Source organism: Trichomycterus rosablanca, chromosome 8 (assembly GCF_030014385.1).
Source record: "Trichomycterus rosablanca isolate fTriRos1 chromosome 8, fTriRos1.hap1, whole genome shotgun sequence".
NCBI lineage: Eukaryota > Metazoa > Chordata > Actinopteri > Siluriformes > Trichomycteridae > Trichomycterus > Trichomycterus rosablanca.
Window position 1 is genome coordinate 9,412,318 of NC_085995.1, and position 16,234 is coordinate 9,428,551.

The window sequence follows — 16,234 nt, forward strand, 5'->3', positions numbered from 1 at the left end:
AGCAGGGGGTTGCTGTGAAGGTGTCAGGTGCAGCACTAGCGTTAGGCTATCAGAGAACAGTAGCCAGAGAGCTGTCACTTTGATTAGCCGGAAGCTACTGCCATCTGAGGATGTGAAAGATAAGAAATTTGTCCAGTTTTTAGGCCACCTAGATCAATACATTGTACTTTGGGGAGTAGGCCTCACTGATTGTATGATATCAAACAATTAGGGCAGTTAAATCTATTCATTCATTTGATGTTATCTCTCATTTTAGTTTATATATTTCTAAAAGACTAAAATGCTTGTGTGGAAGGTTAGCTGAATGTTTAAAATGTCCTGTTTAGATTGTCATACAAAAGTTATTGTACAGGATCATTTACATGCAACAGTATAAGTAGATCTAGAAAATGAAAATGTACTGCAGTACTTAGGTCTAGTTGCTTTCATTAATAAGTATGCTAGGCCATAAATCAATTTACTACACAGAAATACAAGGTACAAATAAAGTAGCCCTGTCACTATTTTTTACATGATCTGATGTTCAGAATTATATGAGCTGGTCTAGATTATTTTAGATGATGGCATTTAGTTATTACATCCAACAATGTTTTCACATAAATATGTTTTTAGCCAGGAAAGTTCATTTGATTATTTTTAGACCTAATATTTAATACATGAATACAGGCAAATGTATGCAAAAAAATTTTTTTTTAATATATTATAGTACTTAGTTATATTTAAAACTGCATGTTATTTATATTGTAGTAATGCAGGAAATGTGCCACTTGCTTTACATGTTAAATTGTAAATACTGGTGAGGGAACAAATAAAAGAAAAACTTTTTTGATTATTCTCAGAGCAGACATCTCAAAGATCTAATTAATGGTTTAATTAGGTTAGTTTAATATATAATTTTATTATCCATAATTGTTTGTTATGTATACGTTAGTTAGTTGTATTTGAGTTCCAGAACCTAAACATCAATATTCAAATGTAAGCCTTGATACAAAAAGTGTTGCCGTGCTTTGGATCGGTGGCCCAGCTCAGGCTGTTTTTCTGTCTTGCGCCCAGTGTTTATGGGTCCTATCTGACCCACAGTGACCATGTTTAGGATGAAGTGGTTACTAAAGATAAATAAATACACACAAGGGCCGCTTCTATAGACTTTTGAAGAATTGAGACATACCCAGAACTATTTAATGAGGGAAAATAAGAAACACTAATAGTGAAGACCGTGCCCATGTCTCATGTTTTATATGCAACATGGCTAAAAGAATGCAAGGTGTTATTTTTGCTTCTATAATAAAATATTCAATTCTGTTTAATGTGATATGAATGCAGCTTCCCTGCTTTTAACTTAAATATAAAACATGGACTTAGGTGGTTTTCAGCTTTCATTAACAATCAAGTTTAGTTGTGAAGATTAATGGTTATGCACAAATCAGCTTAAATTGTTGCCTAAAAATCTGTAATATTTAAGAATATAAAAAAGTGTTTAAATTAAGGCTGTTTTATGACCAATAGATAATTTTTTACTACATCATTTCAATGTCAACCATTAACTGCAGTAGTCTAGAAGAAAAAAAACCAAAGATTTTAAAGTCTTTTAACATCCAAAAAGTGGTTTGCTGTAATACATTAGATACGTAGATAAGTAGATCTTATAGAGCATTTGTTTCTTGTCTGGTTTTTATTATGTCTCTTTAAATTTCAATCAAATTACTTCAAAACTTATTTTGTTTGTTTAAAAGTTTAATAACTTAATTCATTTTGATGTATTTAAAAGTTTTTCTGTGGCTAAGGTGTCAGTGATCATGGTATGTTGTATTATTTTTTCCTCACTTACTAAGTGGTCAGCAGGTTTGGTAGACATTATCTTCACTTTCAGCCACTTTTTATTTAACACAGCTACAAATTACTGTCTGTTTTTGTTTTAAAAATTCTTTAAGGTAAGGTCAAACTGGATTCAGATCTGTAGGCCTACAACAGCAGAAAATAAATACTATAAACTAAATTAAAAGTATTCTGTATATTCTGTCAGTTCACCCACTTCTTAGTAAATGTGTTGATATAAAAGCTGTTCCTGTTTGTGTGGAACTTCACATTAAGTCAAATAAGTGGTTCAGGAGGTTTCAAGTGTGTTTATGGATAGGCTAGATGCATTTACCAAGTGTCACATGAATGTAAAGAAAAATATCTGGACATGAGATTTCTTTTTTGAAAATTTATTCGGCATTTGAGGATGGTCTTCAAATAAGTAGAAACGCCAGTTTTAAATAAAACTCTTCGTCCCACAAAAATGGGTCAAACTGATACTGTAAAAAAAACAACACAGAAAAGAAGATTTACAATGCAAAATAAATGAAAAGTAAACATTTACAGGGCATATAGTCTATGCTTCACAACTTAAAAAAGTACTATAAATAAAACAAACTTTGCACTCGCAACCAGCACAGTTTTTTAAATTTCAATTTAAAAAAACAGACAAAAAACTAAGACAGAACAAAACAAAACAGAACAAAACAAAACAGACTACACATATCTGGACAAAAATGCCATTGTACAAATTAAGTGTAAACATTAAAATGAGCAAAACTCTTCCTCCAGTGTTTGTTTTTTTTCTGAAATTATAACAGCTTCTTCATGAAGCCACCTGCCGTTTTTCACAGAGAGAAAATCTGACGGCATTAAAAGTCAGAAGTTGAATTCTTCTGCACAAGTTGATTGCGTTAGCTTATAATAAAAAAGCTCCATTGCAATGCGGGTTTACTTAGAATAAACGCAGTTCATGATATGTCACACTTCTTTCAAACAGACAACTCATTGAGATTAAAAATAATGTCATTTTTTTAAACAAAAACTGAACTGCGGTTCTTTTTTACTTTTTTATTTATTTTTGCGCAACTCATAGAAGTTCAAGTACTTGAAGTAACGTAAGATCACTCTTAGTTTTAGTCGTTGGGTTCCAGAGAATTTACATCTTTCATTGAATTGTTTAGTTATTATGCAAATTAATAAAACAATTTATGTAAATGTTAAAATTCAAGATTGGATGTTTATTTGCGGATTCATGTCCTAACTTGCAGGCATTATGGCAGGCGGTTGAAATCGTTTCTTTGTCATAATGAATGGTAAAAATGAAGAAACATGGCTTGGACTTTTTTTAAACTAGTAAGAAATGTAGAAAACAGTGATCATACGTTACTTAGTTGTTTTTAAACTTTTTCCCTTTTTTTCTACCCCTAAAACAAGAGTTTCAAAAGTCGGTATGGGTAGTGTTGCATTCACCTATAGTCCACTACCCCTAAATACAAGTCTTTCAAATGCTGTTTAGGGTAGCGACTTCACTACACCCTAAAACAAGTCTTTTAAAATGTGAATAAGGGACAGTGTTCAATTTCCCCACGAGTCTCTCAGATGTGGGTCAGGGGCAGTGTGGAGTTGACCCCGGTGCCCGCGCTTTGGTAGTGCGGGTGCACGCTGTGTAGGCGGCTGGTCTGCAGTGTGTTGTGCTCGGCGCTGTCTCCTCCGGGTGGCAGGTACATGCTGATCATGTCCCTCAGGTCCCCCAGACAGGCACGCTGCGAGTGTGAAGTGATCGCAGGTGGTGGTGAACTAGGCTCTGTTTTGCAAACCGAACCGAGGCCCACTGCGCCCGGGCTCTGTTGCGCGTAGGTCACGCCGCTGTAGGTGGACGCGGCGCTCATGTAGGTCTGCGCTGTGGACATCATGGGGTACTGAAGACCCGCTGCCATGTCGTAGCGATGCATTTGCTGGAGATGTGATGGGCTGCTCATGCCATGGTGCTGTGGGTACCCGAGCTGCTCCTGCACCAGAGAGTACGCGCCGTTCGTCCAGCCGTTGGCCACGTGTGCGTAGCCGTCCATGCGCTGGTGGCCCATAGACACCGCGCTGTTGACTGCGCCCGCTCCAGGGGCCAACAGCCCGCCGGGTAGAGAGTACTTGTCTTTCTTCAGCAGGGTCTTGGTCTTGCGCCTTGGCCGGTATTTATAATCCGGGTGCTCCTTCATGTGCATGGCGCGCAGACGCTTCGCCTCGTCGATGAACGGCCGCTTCTCTGCGTCAGTCAGCAGCTTCCAGTCGGCGCCCAGGCGCTTGCTGATTTCGGAGTTGTGCATCTTGGGGTTCTCCTGTGCCATCTTTCTGCGCTGCCCCCGGGACCACACCATGAAGGCGTTCATCGGTCGCTTCACCCGGTCCTGATCATTTGCACCTCCGACTGTCTTTGCGCCCTGACCGGAGCCCATGTTGGACTGCGGCAGGGGAGTTTTTAATTCGGTTTCCATCATGCTATACATTCTAGCGACTTTTCTGAAGCGCCTTCCACGCGTTAAAAAGTTAGAACTTTATATTCCAAAAGTTGGAATATAGAAAAAGCCTCAAAAATGACGATTTAAACCAAAAGTTTATTCTAGGCGCAAACACGCATAACAAAAGTAAAAAAGTGCGCAAACTTCGACCAAAAGTTATAGAAAGTATATTGATCTACCGAGTTGCTGTAAGTCTTCTCTTAACTGCTCAGTGCGCTCAGATCTGCTCTGCTCTGCGGTGCCGCACAACTCTGCAAACTTGGGTGCCAAGCTCAGCTGTTATTAGGGGCTCAGCCATGTGATTTGGACTGACAGCATAACAATACGCTTTAGATTCGACCAATCAGAGCGCAACTCGGATTTCACCGGCCAAACAGCGCACAGCCAAGCCTCCACTACTCTGTGACCCGACCTCAGTCTTCAGCTTTCATTAAAGTTCAACAGAATACCATTTAAAACACATATAAGTACTAATTTTAGTGTGTATGTGTATAAATAGAAACAAGATTTACATTTACTTACACTTATTTTAACAGCTTTTTAAACAGTCTTGTCTCTTAATTTAATTAATTAATAATCATTTACTACATTAAAGAAAATCTAATCTGACAAATTTGCTTCCAAACAAATAAAAATACTAGGCTAACTCTTAAATAATACAAGAAGTCTGAGATTCTTTATTTTTAAACGTTCAGTGATGCAGCTTGCTCAAATAAAAAATGACATGCAATTCATACAATTCATACAAATTACCACAATTTACGTGTAAATATGCACATTTTAGACACTATATTTGTTGTTTTACACTTTTTCTATTTTTTTTATGTTTCACATACATGTGGTTTTACAGAGTACGTGTTTAGACATTCCCTATGTCCTGTGCCTATGCACACAGTTTATGAGGCAAACGTACAAATACTTAAAAAGCATGTAATTTTTCTCTAAGACACTATATATCACTATTCTAAATACATTTTTTTTTTTTAAGTAAAAGAAAAGACATACTAACAGATTGTTTAAAGTTTACTTTTTGGTCAGTGCTGTTCAGGTATAGTCAGTAATCTGCCTGAGAGTCTGAGTGTTTGTTAACTGAAACCTGAAACTGATACATTGACACCCACACCTTACATCCTTTAAAAAGGATTATCTTACAAAATGTTCATCTAAATCAGTTTAATCATTCCGTTTACCATTTTTGACAACAATCCTGGTGTAATGGTTTTATTCTGGTGAGAATGATAGCTGTAGTCAATTCCAGACATAAATATATCAGCTCAACACAATTATGAATTAAAGTTTAAATGTCTGGCAACAATTGTGTTTATGTTGATGTAATATAAAATTTTGTTTTATGTTAAAATTATGTACACATTTAATTTAAGGTAATATAAAGCAAGTTATCCCGTGTAATTTTATTCCACGTAGCAGCATATAGAGATTAAATGGTTCAGCCAGACCAACACAACAATTTTCCCCTGCATTTATGCATGTATTTATTAATTTAAAAAATGCTCATGTTTAAGTTAATAAAAAAACTACATTGCAAATTTTGACTATATTTGTCAAAATAAGGTATGTCATACAATTATTTAATAGCTAGTTGGTTGCTTAAAATTGGCAAAATAAAATGAGGGGGTAAAGATCTTCAATAATCACCTCCTGCAAAAAGTCAGTTCACATAATAACATTTATTCTGTAGTTAAGTGTACCATTAATATGCAAAGAAATGTCGAATTATATAAAGACTATACTCTGTACAATCCGCATTACCTGTTTAATATTCTTTAACCTGTGTCTCCTCTTTACACTTTAACACTTTAACTGTATTATATGTAAATAATCTCGATCCAGCGCTTCTGGTTAGATGCTACTGCATTTCATTGTATCTGTTCTTGTACTCTGCACAATGACAATAAAGTTGAATCTAATCTAATCTAATGTAATATATCCGTGACCCTTGCACTAAAAAAAACTATAGTCAGTGCAAATGTGTGTGCTTATTAAGCTTGAGGTAAAAGATTCCTGAGTTTGTGTGGTTTACAGTTACACTTTAGGTGTAGGTTAAGAATAGCCGACTTGTAAGTAACTTGTAAGATCGAGCTACCACAGCAATCAAGGCAGGAATTAGCAGTTGTAAAAAGAAGCAGGATCATCTGTGTTAAAATGCTGCCACTGAAACGCGAGCTTCCATTCATAGTGCGCTGTGCTAAAAACAGTGGTGCATTATCGCCCTCTAGTGGCAGAAACTGCAGATTTATACCCACTCGTTCGTACATCGCGAAAGATTTATTGAGAATTGATGAGTAAAATCGCACATCTGTATTCTTCCACACAGCTGTGGTACATGGTAACGTGGCCTTGGTGTGAAAAGTGTTGTCGGTGTCATGTAAATCAGTAGCGAGTCCGTTATTAATGCTGTGTGTGCATTACAAATGAGCCGGAGTGCGCAGCTTGTGAGTGCGGGTGATTTATTAAACACAGGGGGGATTTGCTCCTCTCGCCTCGGGCAAACTTTACACCTGCAAATGATTACAAGCACCCATCGAGAAGGGCGTCAGTTAACACACGTCCTGCGTGGCAAGATTCACCCCACAGAGTGCCAACGATTAAAGTGTTGAATATTCAGAATGGGCTTTTAACACCGCACACTAATGAGCACGTAGACTGTACCCAAGTTTCACTCTAGTCTACGTGCAACATCAACCGACTATTCCTTAATTTGTCTTAAAAACTGACTAGAATATTATTATTATTATTATTATTATTATTGTACTAGTAGTAACAGACAAAATTAGTTTTTAAATTATTATTATTATTATAAAATTTTATAATATTTTATATTATAACATATAACATTTTAAATTATTATTAGAGTTACATTTTTTAACAAACTAAAAAATGCAATGTTTTTACAACTTCTGTAATTCTTTTTACAGCATAACATTCTGTAATTGGATTTCTCCAGTTTTCCCTCAATCACATGAAACACATTATCATATATATTTTCACGTCATCACTAGCTAACACATATGACATTTAGAAAAAAATCACATGGAAATGGTATAACTTACTGTCGAAATCTTTATATATTTGCAAAAATCTGTAAGTAAAATTTTTAATATTTGCTGAGATCTGAAATGTTAAAAATAAATCTACAATTTCTGAATTTCTGCATTGTATCTAAACATTGTATTTGAGGTTTAAATTTAAATATTATATGCAAGAGTGTTACCATGATATAGTAAGCAAACAGCATTTTCACAAAATCTGTCATATAATTTTATTTTAATAAAACCTTTTATTTTAAAACATTTAAAATATTTAAAAGTAGCTTAAAACATGAGCTGTCAAAGTGTGCTGATATATGACTTTTACTATTAATTTTAGTAATATCAGCATGTTTGTAAACTCTTGTCAGAAATCTTAAATATTATTGAAACATTATATCCGAGAGTTTGAGTCTGTGGTGTGACAGTTCCTTAGTGTCACCATGATATGGTAAGGAAACATGGTGTTTTGACCAAATCTGTCACATCATTTCATTTTAATAAAACCTTTTATTTCACAGTTTAAAAGTAGCTTAAAATTATTTCAATGAATTTGGTTAAATATTTACATAGCTAAATTGTCTTTCTTTTTATGGTATTATATTAGTAATGATAAATAAATATATTACAATATATTATAATATAATAATATATTATATTATATATAAAATAATATAAATATTATAAATATATATGTAGCTCTTAATAACCAAACCTACTAAAAGACGCGTTTGTATCTTAATTAGAAAAATTGTATTTATAACATGACAGTAAAATATCTTTTACATGAGCTATCCAAGTGTGTTGATGTATGACTGAACTTTTCATATATTTTAGTAATATAGGCGTGTTTGTAAACTGTTGTCAGAAATCTTCATAAGGTAATAAAACAAGTAGGATTAATTCACATTATATTATATAGAATGACAAATAGAATAGCACTCATCACTCATATACGGTCACTGATCTTTGGTCAGTAACAGGACGGATTAAATGACCGTTATTGCCTCTGGGTTTGGTCATATGAACAGATTTCAGACTTTGGGTGAATCCCAGTTTAAACGAGTGATTTGCACTTGGATCGGTCTGAATGAATGAATGAATGAATAAATGAATGAGTGAAGCAGGAGAGTCGGCTCACAAACCGCTGTCACCAAACGTCTAATTAGCGCGCGCGGCTCGTTTCTCCAGCGCGCGCTCATTTGTGTGAGAGCTCTCAGGAACACAGGAACACAGGAACACATCCTCTTCTAATCTTCTTATAGCGATGCAGGAGACAGCGGGAGAAGCACAACTCCCAGTTACCCGCGGCCTCGGTAATGAGGACTTGTGCTCACCCAAATTTCCTAATTAACGAAAGCTAGCGAGCAGCGGACCACCAGCAAAGCCTGAGCAAAGGGAGGCTTCAGGATCAGTACAGAAACCGTTCTCAATGCGTCCAGTACATTTCAGCTGGTGAGGCGGGCAGTGCAGGCTATTCAAGAGGTCTCCAAAACAGATGTTTGAATTATCATTTATATAGACCTATTGTATGACAGAAATACACAATTTTTTTTCATTGTGTGGAACCTGGATAATTTAGATAAGAATACGGGTTTGTTATAGTGTGTGTTTTTCCTCTAATGATAAATAATCACCCTTCTATTCAGTAAAATTATCACCCTTATTTTATCCTTATCGTTAATTAGGCTTGTATACAATATTAATTTGCATTGCATTCAATTAAGCTGTTTAAACCGTATTTATTTGAGCGTTTACAACAGCTATAGGCTCTTTAACAATTAATTAAGCCTCTAAATTCGACCCGATTCTTCTTCTGTAATCCCTAATGCCAATTCATTTGCTAATAAGATGAACAAATCAGCAGGACACAGTTGGTCTGAACACCTCCACTAGTTAACACTTTTTGTTATAGGAGGAGAAAAGACTAGAAGGGAAAAATTAGTTTCTTAAACCCCGCATGTCCTACAAGACTACAATAATAAACACAAATTATTAAAATATACTCACATTTCTCTTCATTTCACTTTTAAATTATGTAAAGGTAGTTAATGTTATAAGGGCTTTTTAATTTGTAAACAGACTGGCAATTATTCTTTAATAAATGAACATATTTGTATCAACAAACTCAAACTAAAACACATACCATCATTTCCAAACCTACATATTCCTCCTTGATATTTTAATTCTTGTATTCATACCTATATGTATATATCGGTTATAATCTATATTATTATTTTTATAATTTTTTTATTATTATTATTATTATTATTATTATTATTATTATCTGTACATTACCACTATTATACTCATTCATACCTCATATATATATATATATATATATATATATATATATATATATATATATATATTACAATGTATATTACACAATGTACATTATTGGTCATACGGTCTATAAATATATACCCATAACCGATATATTGTATATATTTATAATTATAACGATATCTTTATTTATATATTTATACTTATATATCTGTATGTAATGTTTATACACAATTTGCAACATACTTTTTTGCATACCATTTATTGTATATTTGCACGTTGTTCATTTGCACCTTACTCACTTTATTTGTATTTGTATTAGTTTCTATTAAGCGTTTTGTTTTATTAACAATTAAATTATCGGAGTACACAGTTTAACAAAATCAAGTTTAACAAAATCAAGTAACCTTCTATAAACTGTAACTGTAAGGCTTTTAACTCAAAGATGATGAAAATATACTGCTAATAATTTTTTTTCTTTAAAGTGAAGGTATAAAAATCAGTAATCTACGATTCTTTTCTCAGTGCAGGCTGAAACGTGATGCAAAAATGACCATTTTTAATAAACCGCATATCATCATATCATGATTGTGCATGGTGTTTGCGTTTATTTATTTGTTTATTATATTCTGTTTTTGCTCTTTACTGAACGAGCAGTGAAATCAGATATAAAGTCATTATGATATTTTCGTTGCAAGAGTGCTGTTTGCTCCCAGTAAAACACAGATCAGATCATATGCATCAGTTAATTTACTCCCTGCCATTCATTCATTCATTTATTCCCAATAATGTTAATGATGTGACAGTTTCATGGTCCACATCAGCCAGTCACTCGTAACTAAACATGCGAGTATGTTTTTTTGAGTCTTGTGTTAACATGTAACAGCTGAGTGGCAACAAAACATTTCGATTATTAAATGATTAAATAATTAAACCCCAGCATAAAGTAGTGTAAATATCAGTAGCCTACCAATTAGTTTATTTATAAGCATGTCAGGTGACAAATCAACAAGCAATTAAATTTATATGAATGTATATTTATTAGGCAACATTTTTCTAATACAGCCATCATTTTAAAAAGAGATATTACAAAGACTTTTTGTGTTTATAAGGCTGTCAATGCAAATCCCATTGGGCGTCCATTTAAATTGCCTGTTTATATTCCAGCCCACTTGAAATTTGTACGAATGAAGGGGGATTAATCAGTGATCTACACCATGCTCTACTTCAGACTTCAACAGAGTTAGTTTAATATGAATTATTATTTCTTTTAAATGTGTTGTAATCGATTTCCCTTGACTCTGGTTGCCAACAGTGGGAGCATTTTTTACAATTTATTTTTAAATATTTTACATGTTTTACATATTTTTGTCATGTACCAAATACATCTGGGTTACATACAAATCAGTCCTTCAAAACATTTATAACTACTTTTAATTGCCCTTAGATGTAAGGAAGTGGGTAAATGGGTGAATTTCTGCTAACACAACTCTGAGGGTGCAGTGGTTAGCAAAAATGTAATTTAAGATTTTTTCCAGTTTCATACATAAAATAATTAAATAAATCTACCCTTGTTAAAACTGTAGATGAAAAAAAAAAATCCTGGGGTTTGCTCTTACCTGCACACATATTTTTGGACTTTGTCTAAAATTATTATTATTATTAATATTGTATTGTTGCATAATATACAACATACAGTAAATCAATGTAATATTTATCATGTAATAATTAAATTAGTTTACAGGGACATAGTGGACTTCGACACAAAAATGCACATAAGTTCACTGAACTATATTTACTACAGAAAATACAAACCCACAGTTTCAAAGTACGCAAATTTAAAGTGAAAGTTAAAGTCATATCTTTCTGTTTTTCTATTTCAGTAAGTACTATAGTGTCAACTAGCTTTACATATACAGATTATTCCCTGAACTGAACAATTGCACATAATGCTTGGATTTCACAACGTGCAGTGATGTGACAGCATAATTATGTTAAACTGACAGTGAAAGTATTTACCTGTGAATCAAAGCTACTTCCCCATGTTTTCCACAAAGCATGACATTATCCTACAGTAAGCCCCTTGAAGTCTTTTGCTTTTTCATCTCAGTGACATTGAGATTAAAAAATGTCCAAACCAAACCAAACTCACCAATTTTGTTGTGTGTGCACATGTTGAGAGCAACTCTGCCTGTAGGCACAGTCTGGACCCAAAGACATGTAGACACATTCTGCAAAGAAATAAAGATAAGGGTAATTATGAGCATTACAGACATTCTCTTGTCATTCGTGACTGGCGAAGGTACTGATCCTGAATGAATCACATCCATGATGCAACAGTATGCAAGTCTAATGCAAGTGTAATTTTATTCCTGTACAATTTTACCTCAACATATTCCACAAAATAAGCACTTAGGTGTTCCTTAACAGGCAGATAAATGACTTGCTAAACCACCCGTCACAACACTTCCGACTGTAATTGTGCATGAACAGTGTCTGACCCCAACAACTCATTCTCAGTCAGCCCTGAATATCCTGTGCATTATTTTAGCAAGATGAGGCAATAGCTCTGTACAGTCAGTACTGTAATCTTTTTAATCCACCAGACTAGGCATGGCCACCCAGAGCCTCCTGGGGGTGAATTTAGTCTGAAAATCAAGGGTGAACTTCTCAACAGTTCAGCTAACATGCAATTCAAGATGTCAAAGCCTTGTCACAATGCAGACAAAACAAAAACAGCAGCTTGATTTTTTATTGATGTGATTTTTTAATAAGCTATAGCTTATTAAGACTTTTATGAATCACATGTGCTTTAAATTGTCAATGATTCAGTTATGCCATCTTTAATTTCATTGGTGCTTCTAGTGAGAGTTTATTTTGTGCTTGATTACCCATAATGCTTTTGTACTGGATTGTATTGTACTGTATGAAATTACATTACACTTGTAGCTTTGTTGCAACTCAGAAAGTGATTCCAGAGGCCAAACTTTACTTATTATACATATATTATATGGTAATTCAACTGTTAGGGTCATGTTATTATGAAAATTCAAAAACTTGCATCAGAATGTGTCACTCACCCACATATATAAGGCCACTTATTTACTTACTTACATCTATTAACAATTTAGAACAGTTAATTTAATTTAACTGCATATTTTTGGGATGTGGGAGAAAACTAATACCTGAAGTAGCCAACGTAAACTCATGTAAATAAGTGGCGAACACACAAAACCTCTCACAGACAGTGACAGACTAATAATTTTTAACTCCATCCATTAAGGATGCCATGGAAGGTGTTTGACCCTAGTGTTGGTTAAATGTTCCATTTTCTCAGCAGTACGCGTGGTGTCATTATTTTCTACAAATATTTAAACATAATCAGGAAAGAATGATTGTAAAGGAGGGTGCACCTGATCCTTTAAAGTTGCCTTATATGTGCTGACTGTTATACAACCGCCGAATGGCTGCCCATACCATTATGGATAATGGATAATGGTGTTTATTTTATTGTGTTTGTTTTTGTAGATGCAGAAAAACTAAGGCTGTTCTAGATTACCTACTTAATATTATCTACTTGTAATGAATACTTAATTAACATTTTCCAATATTTTGTCCCTGTCCTGTGTTTGACTCATGTTCTGATGCTGCATTAAGCTAATGTGCACACATCTGGTTGCACGTTAATAGACTCAGAGGAGACTAAATACACAATTTCCACTTGGTGCTCACTGAGAACATTTTTCTACAATATCTTCAACTTTCAGGAGACAATTTTCTAATAAGTATTAATACCAGAACATTTGGTACATGGTGCGTTAAATGAAAATAGCTCCAGAACTACATTTATTTTTACTGGATGAAAGCTAATTTCAATAAAACCACTAATTTAATTAAGCAGAAAGTGATTGTGAATGTGAACTGACTGAGTCACTCAGTAGTTCTCAGTAGTACAACAGACAGAGCTGGAATTTAGACTTGGCATTTGGGTTTGCCGTACTGACACAATTAAGCACTATTTACACAGTAAATCAGATTAGAATACCTTAACGTATTTATTGTCAACACATTTAGTGTTATAATATCCAGGCTGTACACAATGCCATTGTGGCATGAAGGCAAAGTGAACTGTAAAATGCTAATTATTTATTTAGGCTTTTATTAAAATCCCTAAAAAGACAAGCTCCAGTCTTTTGTCAGTCAAATTTCATTAGCTTAAATCAAAATTTCAGCAGCATTACTTTCTGCAGGGCTAATTACAGACCTCATTATTTTCCATGTATCTTTTGAATCACTGGCATGTACTACAGTTTCTCCAAAACAATAGAAACTTTCCCCTTTTTTGTTTAGCAGAGAGTGCTGAGTGGTCTAATTTTGCTTTCTGCCAAGCCGGGCCAAGCAGTCAGCTTTTGTTTTACACATAATTGAGATCCCACTAATCTGAGTTTGTTATAAAAAATGAAACAGCCACTTTGCAAAAGACTCATTAGTTAAAGATAATATTGTGGAAGAGTGCAATTAATTTGCAAAGCATATCTTTAATTAATTAAATAAACCAAATGTTGTAATATGATTAATGCCACAAAGTTGTTATCTGTAAATTCTATTAAAATTAATATCTAAAGATAGTACTCGGCGCATTAATTGGGGAAAGCAAGGCTTTGGCAGCAGCAAAAGCCTGCTAATTATGGAAGGTAATTCATTAAATCCTGGAATACTAAATAAACAAGTTTAAATTGATATATTAATCATAGGCTCTATTACGTCTCACCCAGGAGTGATTTGGACCGAAAAAGACGAATCTAGTTTGCCTGCCAAGCACTTGATAATGGAGATACCAGTTTTAAATTTAGTCAGCGTAAAGTCCTCATTAAAAGAGGCGTAATTTAATTAAGAGTTATCCATCGCCCTCCAAATGTATTAATTACCTTGGGCGTGACGAGATGAGTTTTGGGGATTACTGATTAATTCATTATGGCCAGGGTTCTGAGAGTGGTGGTGGGACCCTGAAGCTTCTGACAGGATAATGAATGGTGCGGCTGGAGAAGAGGATGGTCACCTTGCCAGAGGTAACAAAGGAGACTTAAAGCTAGACCAGGCCCTTAGGTGTGGACTTCTGTGAGAAGAAGTCTATAACATAACATAACATAACATAACATAACATAACATAACATAACATACTAATAAATCAGTAGCAAAGGAAAGAAATTAACATGAAAATTTACTTTAGAACCACACAAGAATGTGATGTAGCTTTAATATTAAAAAAAGATTTAACATAATTCTTAAATGTATGCCTTTCAAATATTGAAGAAAAGAGTTGGGATAGGAGCAATGTGCAACTCAGTTTGAGTGCAACTGGTCCATAAAATTACATGAGAGCTTTCACCCTTGAGAAAAACTACAAACCTCATTTCCCAAAAAGTTGAGACAATCTAAAATGCAATAAAACAAAAATCTGTAAGCTGTTAATTCTCTTGATTTTTTATTTCACTAACAAAAGTGCAAAGAAATTATTGTTTAATGTTTCTTATTGTTTATTGTTAATTATTATTTAATTGTTTAAATTATTGTACAAAGATTTTAATGTTTTGGCTGACCACCTTAATCGCAATGTGTACATATAAACAAAGTTTGAATTTGATGCCTGCAACACACTCCTAAAAAGTTGGGACAGGGACAAAATAAGAAGGAAAATGTTAGTGATTATTAGATTTTGACCTCACTTAAACACTTTTCAATACATTCATCAAAAAGTAGATGTTTTGTTTATAGATAAGGGTATCATGATTGCACAAGAAACTGTCATGCTACTACAATAAATATTGCTCAGGAGTACCTTGGAAAACCGTTGTTATTTAATACAGTCCATCACTGCACCAACAAACGCAACATGAAACTGTTATGCAAACTTTGAAATTCTGCCAAGTTCTCTGAATCGCTGGTTAGATGAGTTCATGGTTCAACAGGTTTTCTGGAAAAAAAAAACTGATTGAATTCTCCTTGTCAAAGATTAACAGCACCATCCCGACTGTTATCAGTAAAAGGTGCAAAAACCAGCATCAATGGCCATGGCATGGGTGACCTGCATATGTGTGAGGGTGTCATTAACACATTAGGCAAAGGTTTTTATTCTGCATGCACTATAACATGTGCTTGACTGGCCTGCCTGCAGTCTAGATTTTTTTCCAATCAAAAATGTCTGGCACATCCTAAAAAAGAGAATTAAACTATAATGTCCATGAACTGTTGAGCAGCTAAAGTTGATTAAATAATAAGAAATTTGTAAATAATGAGAAAGGTGATATCACAGTGATAAACATGCCTTTGTCACAACTGTTTTAATGTGTTGCAGGCATCAAATTCTATATGTGTTTATATTTATAAAATATAGTTAAGTTAGTCAGTGAAAATATTAGAAATCTTGTATTTGTAATTATTTGTCAATTATTAAATAAGAGATTCTTGTTGTACTGCATTTCACTAAATGTCCCAACTTTTTAGAAATAGGGTTTGTAATTTCCTTAACTTAACTTAATCATTGGTTACACCGCATTTGTAACATAAAACAGCAACAAAACACTTTCT

The 16,234-nt window shown here is 34.1% G+C and overlaps 1 protein-coding gene and 1 long non-coding RNA gene across 2 annotated transcripts; both read right to left on the reverse strand.

Moving 5' to 3' along the window:
- Positions 1-2,210: 2,210 nt before the first annotated feature.
- On the reverse strand, positions 2,211-14,740 carry LOC134318875 (uncharacterized). The gene is made up of 3 exons (XR_010013436.1): positions 14,575-14,740; positions 11,799-11,877; positions 2,211-2,297 (listed from the first exon to the last, which is right to left on the reverse strand). It is a non-coding gene; the product is annotated as an uncharacterized LOC134318875 (long non-coding RNA).
- Positions 3,242-4,301, reverse strand: sox3 (SRY-box transcription factor 3). Its single transcript, XM_062999824.1, has one exon. It carries the CDS (start codon positions 4,299-4,301, stop codon positions 3,396-3,398), a length of 906 nt encoding a protein of 301 aa, XP_062855894.1. The 3' UTR covers positions 3,242-3,395.
- Positions 14,741-16,234: the final 1,494 nt, after the last annotated feature.

Bases quoted from the DNA above. Each gene is read 5' to 3' on its own strand.
- sox3 (XM_062999824.1), bottom strand. From the start codon at position 4,301: ATGTATAGCATGATGGAAACCGAATTAAAAACTCCCCTGCCGCAGTCC.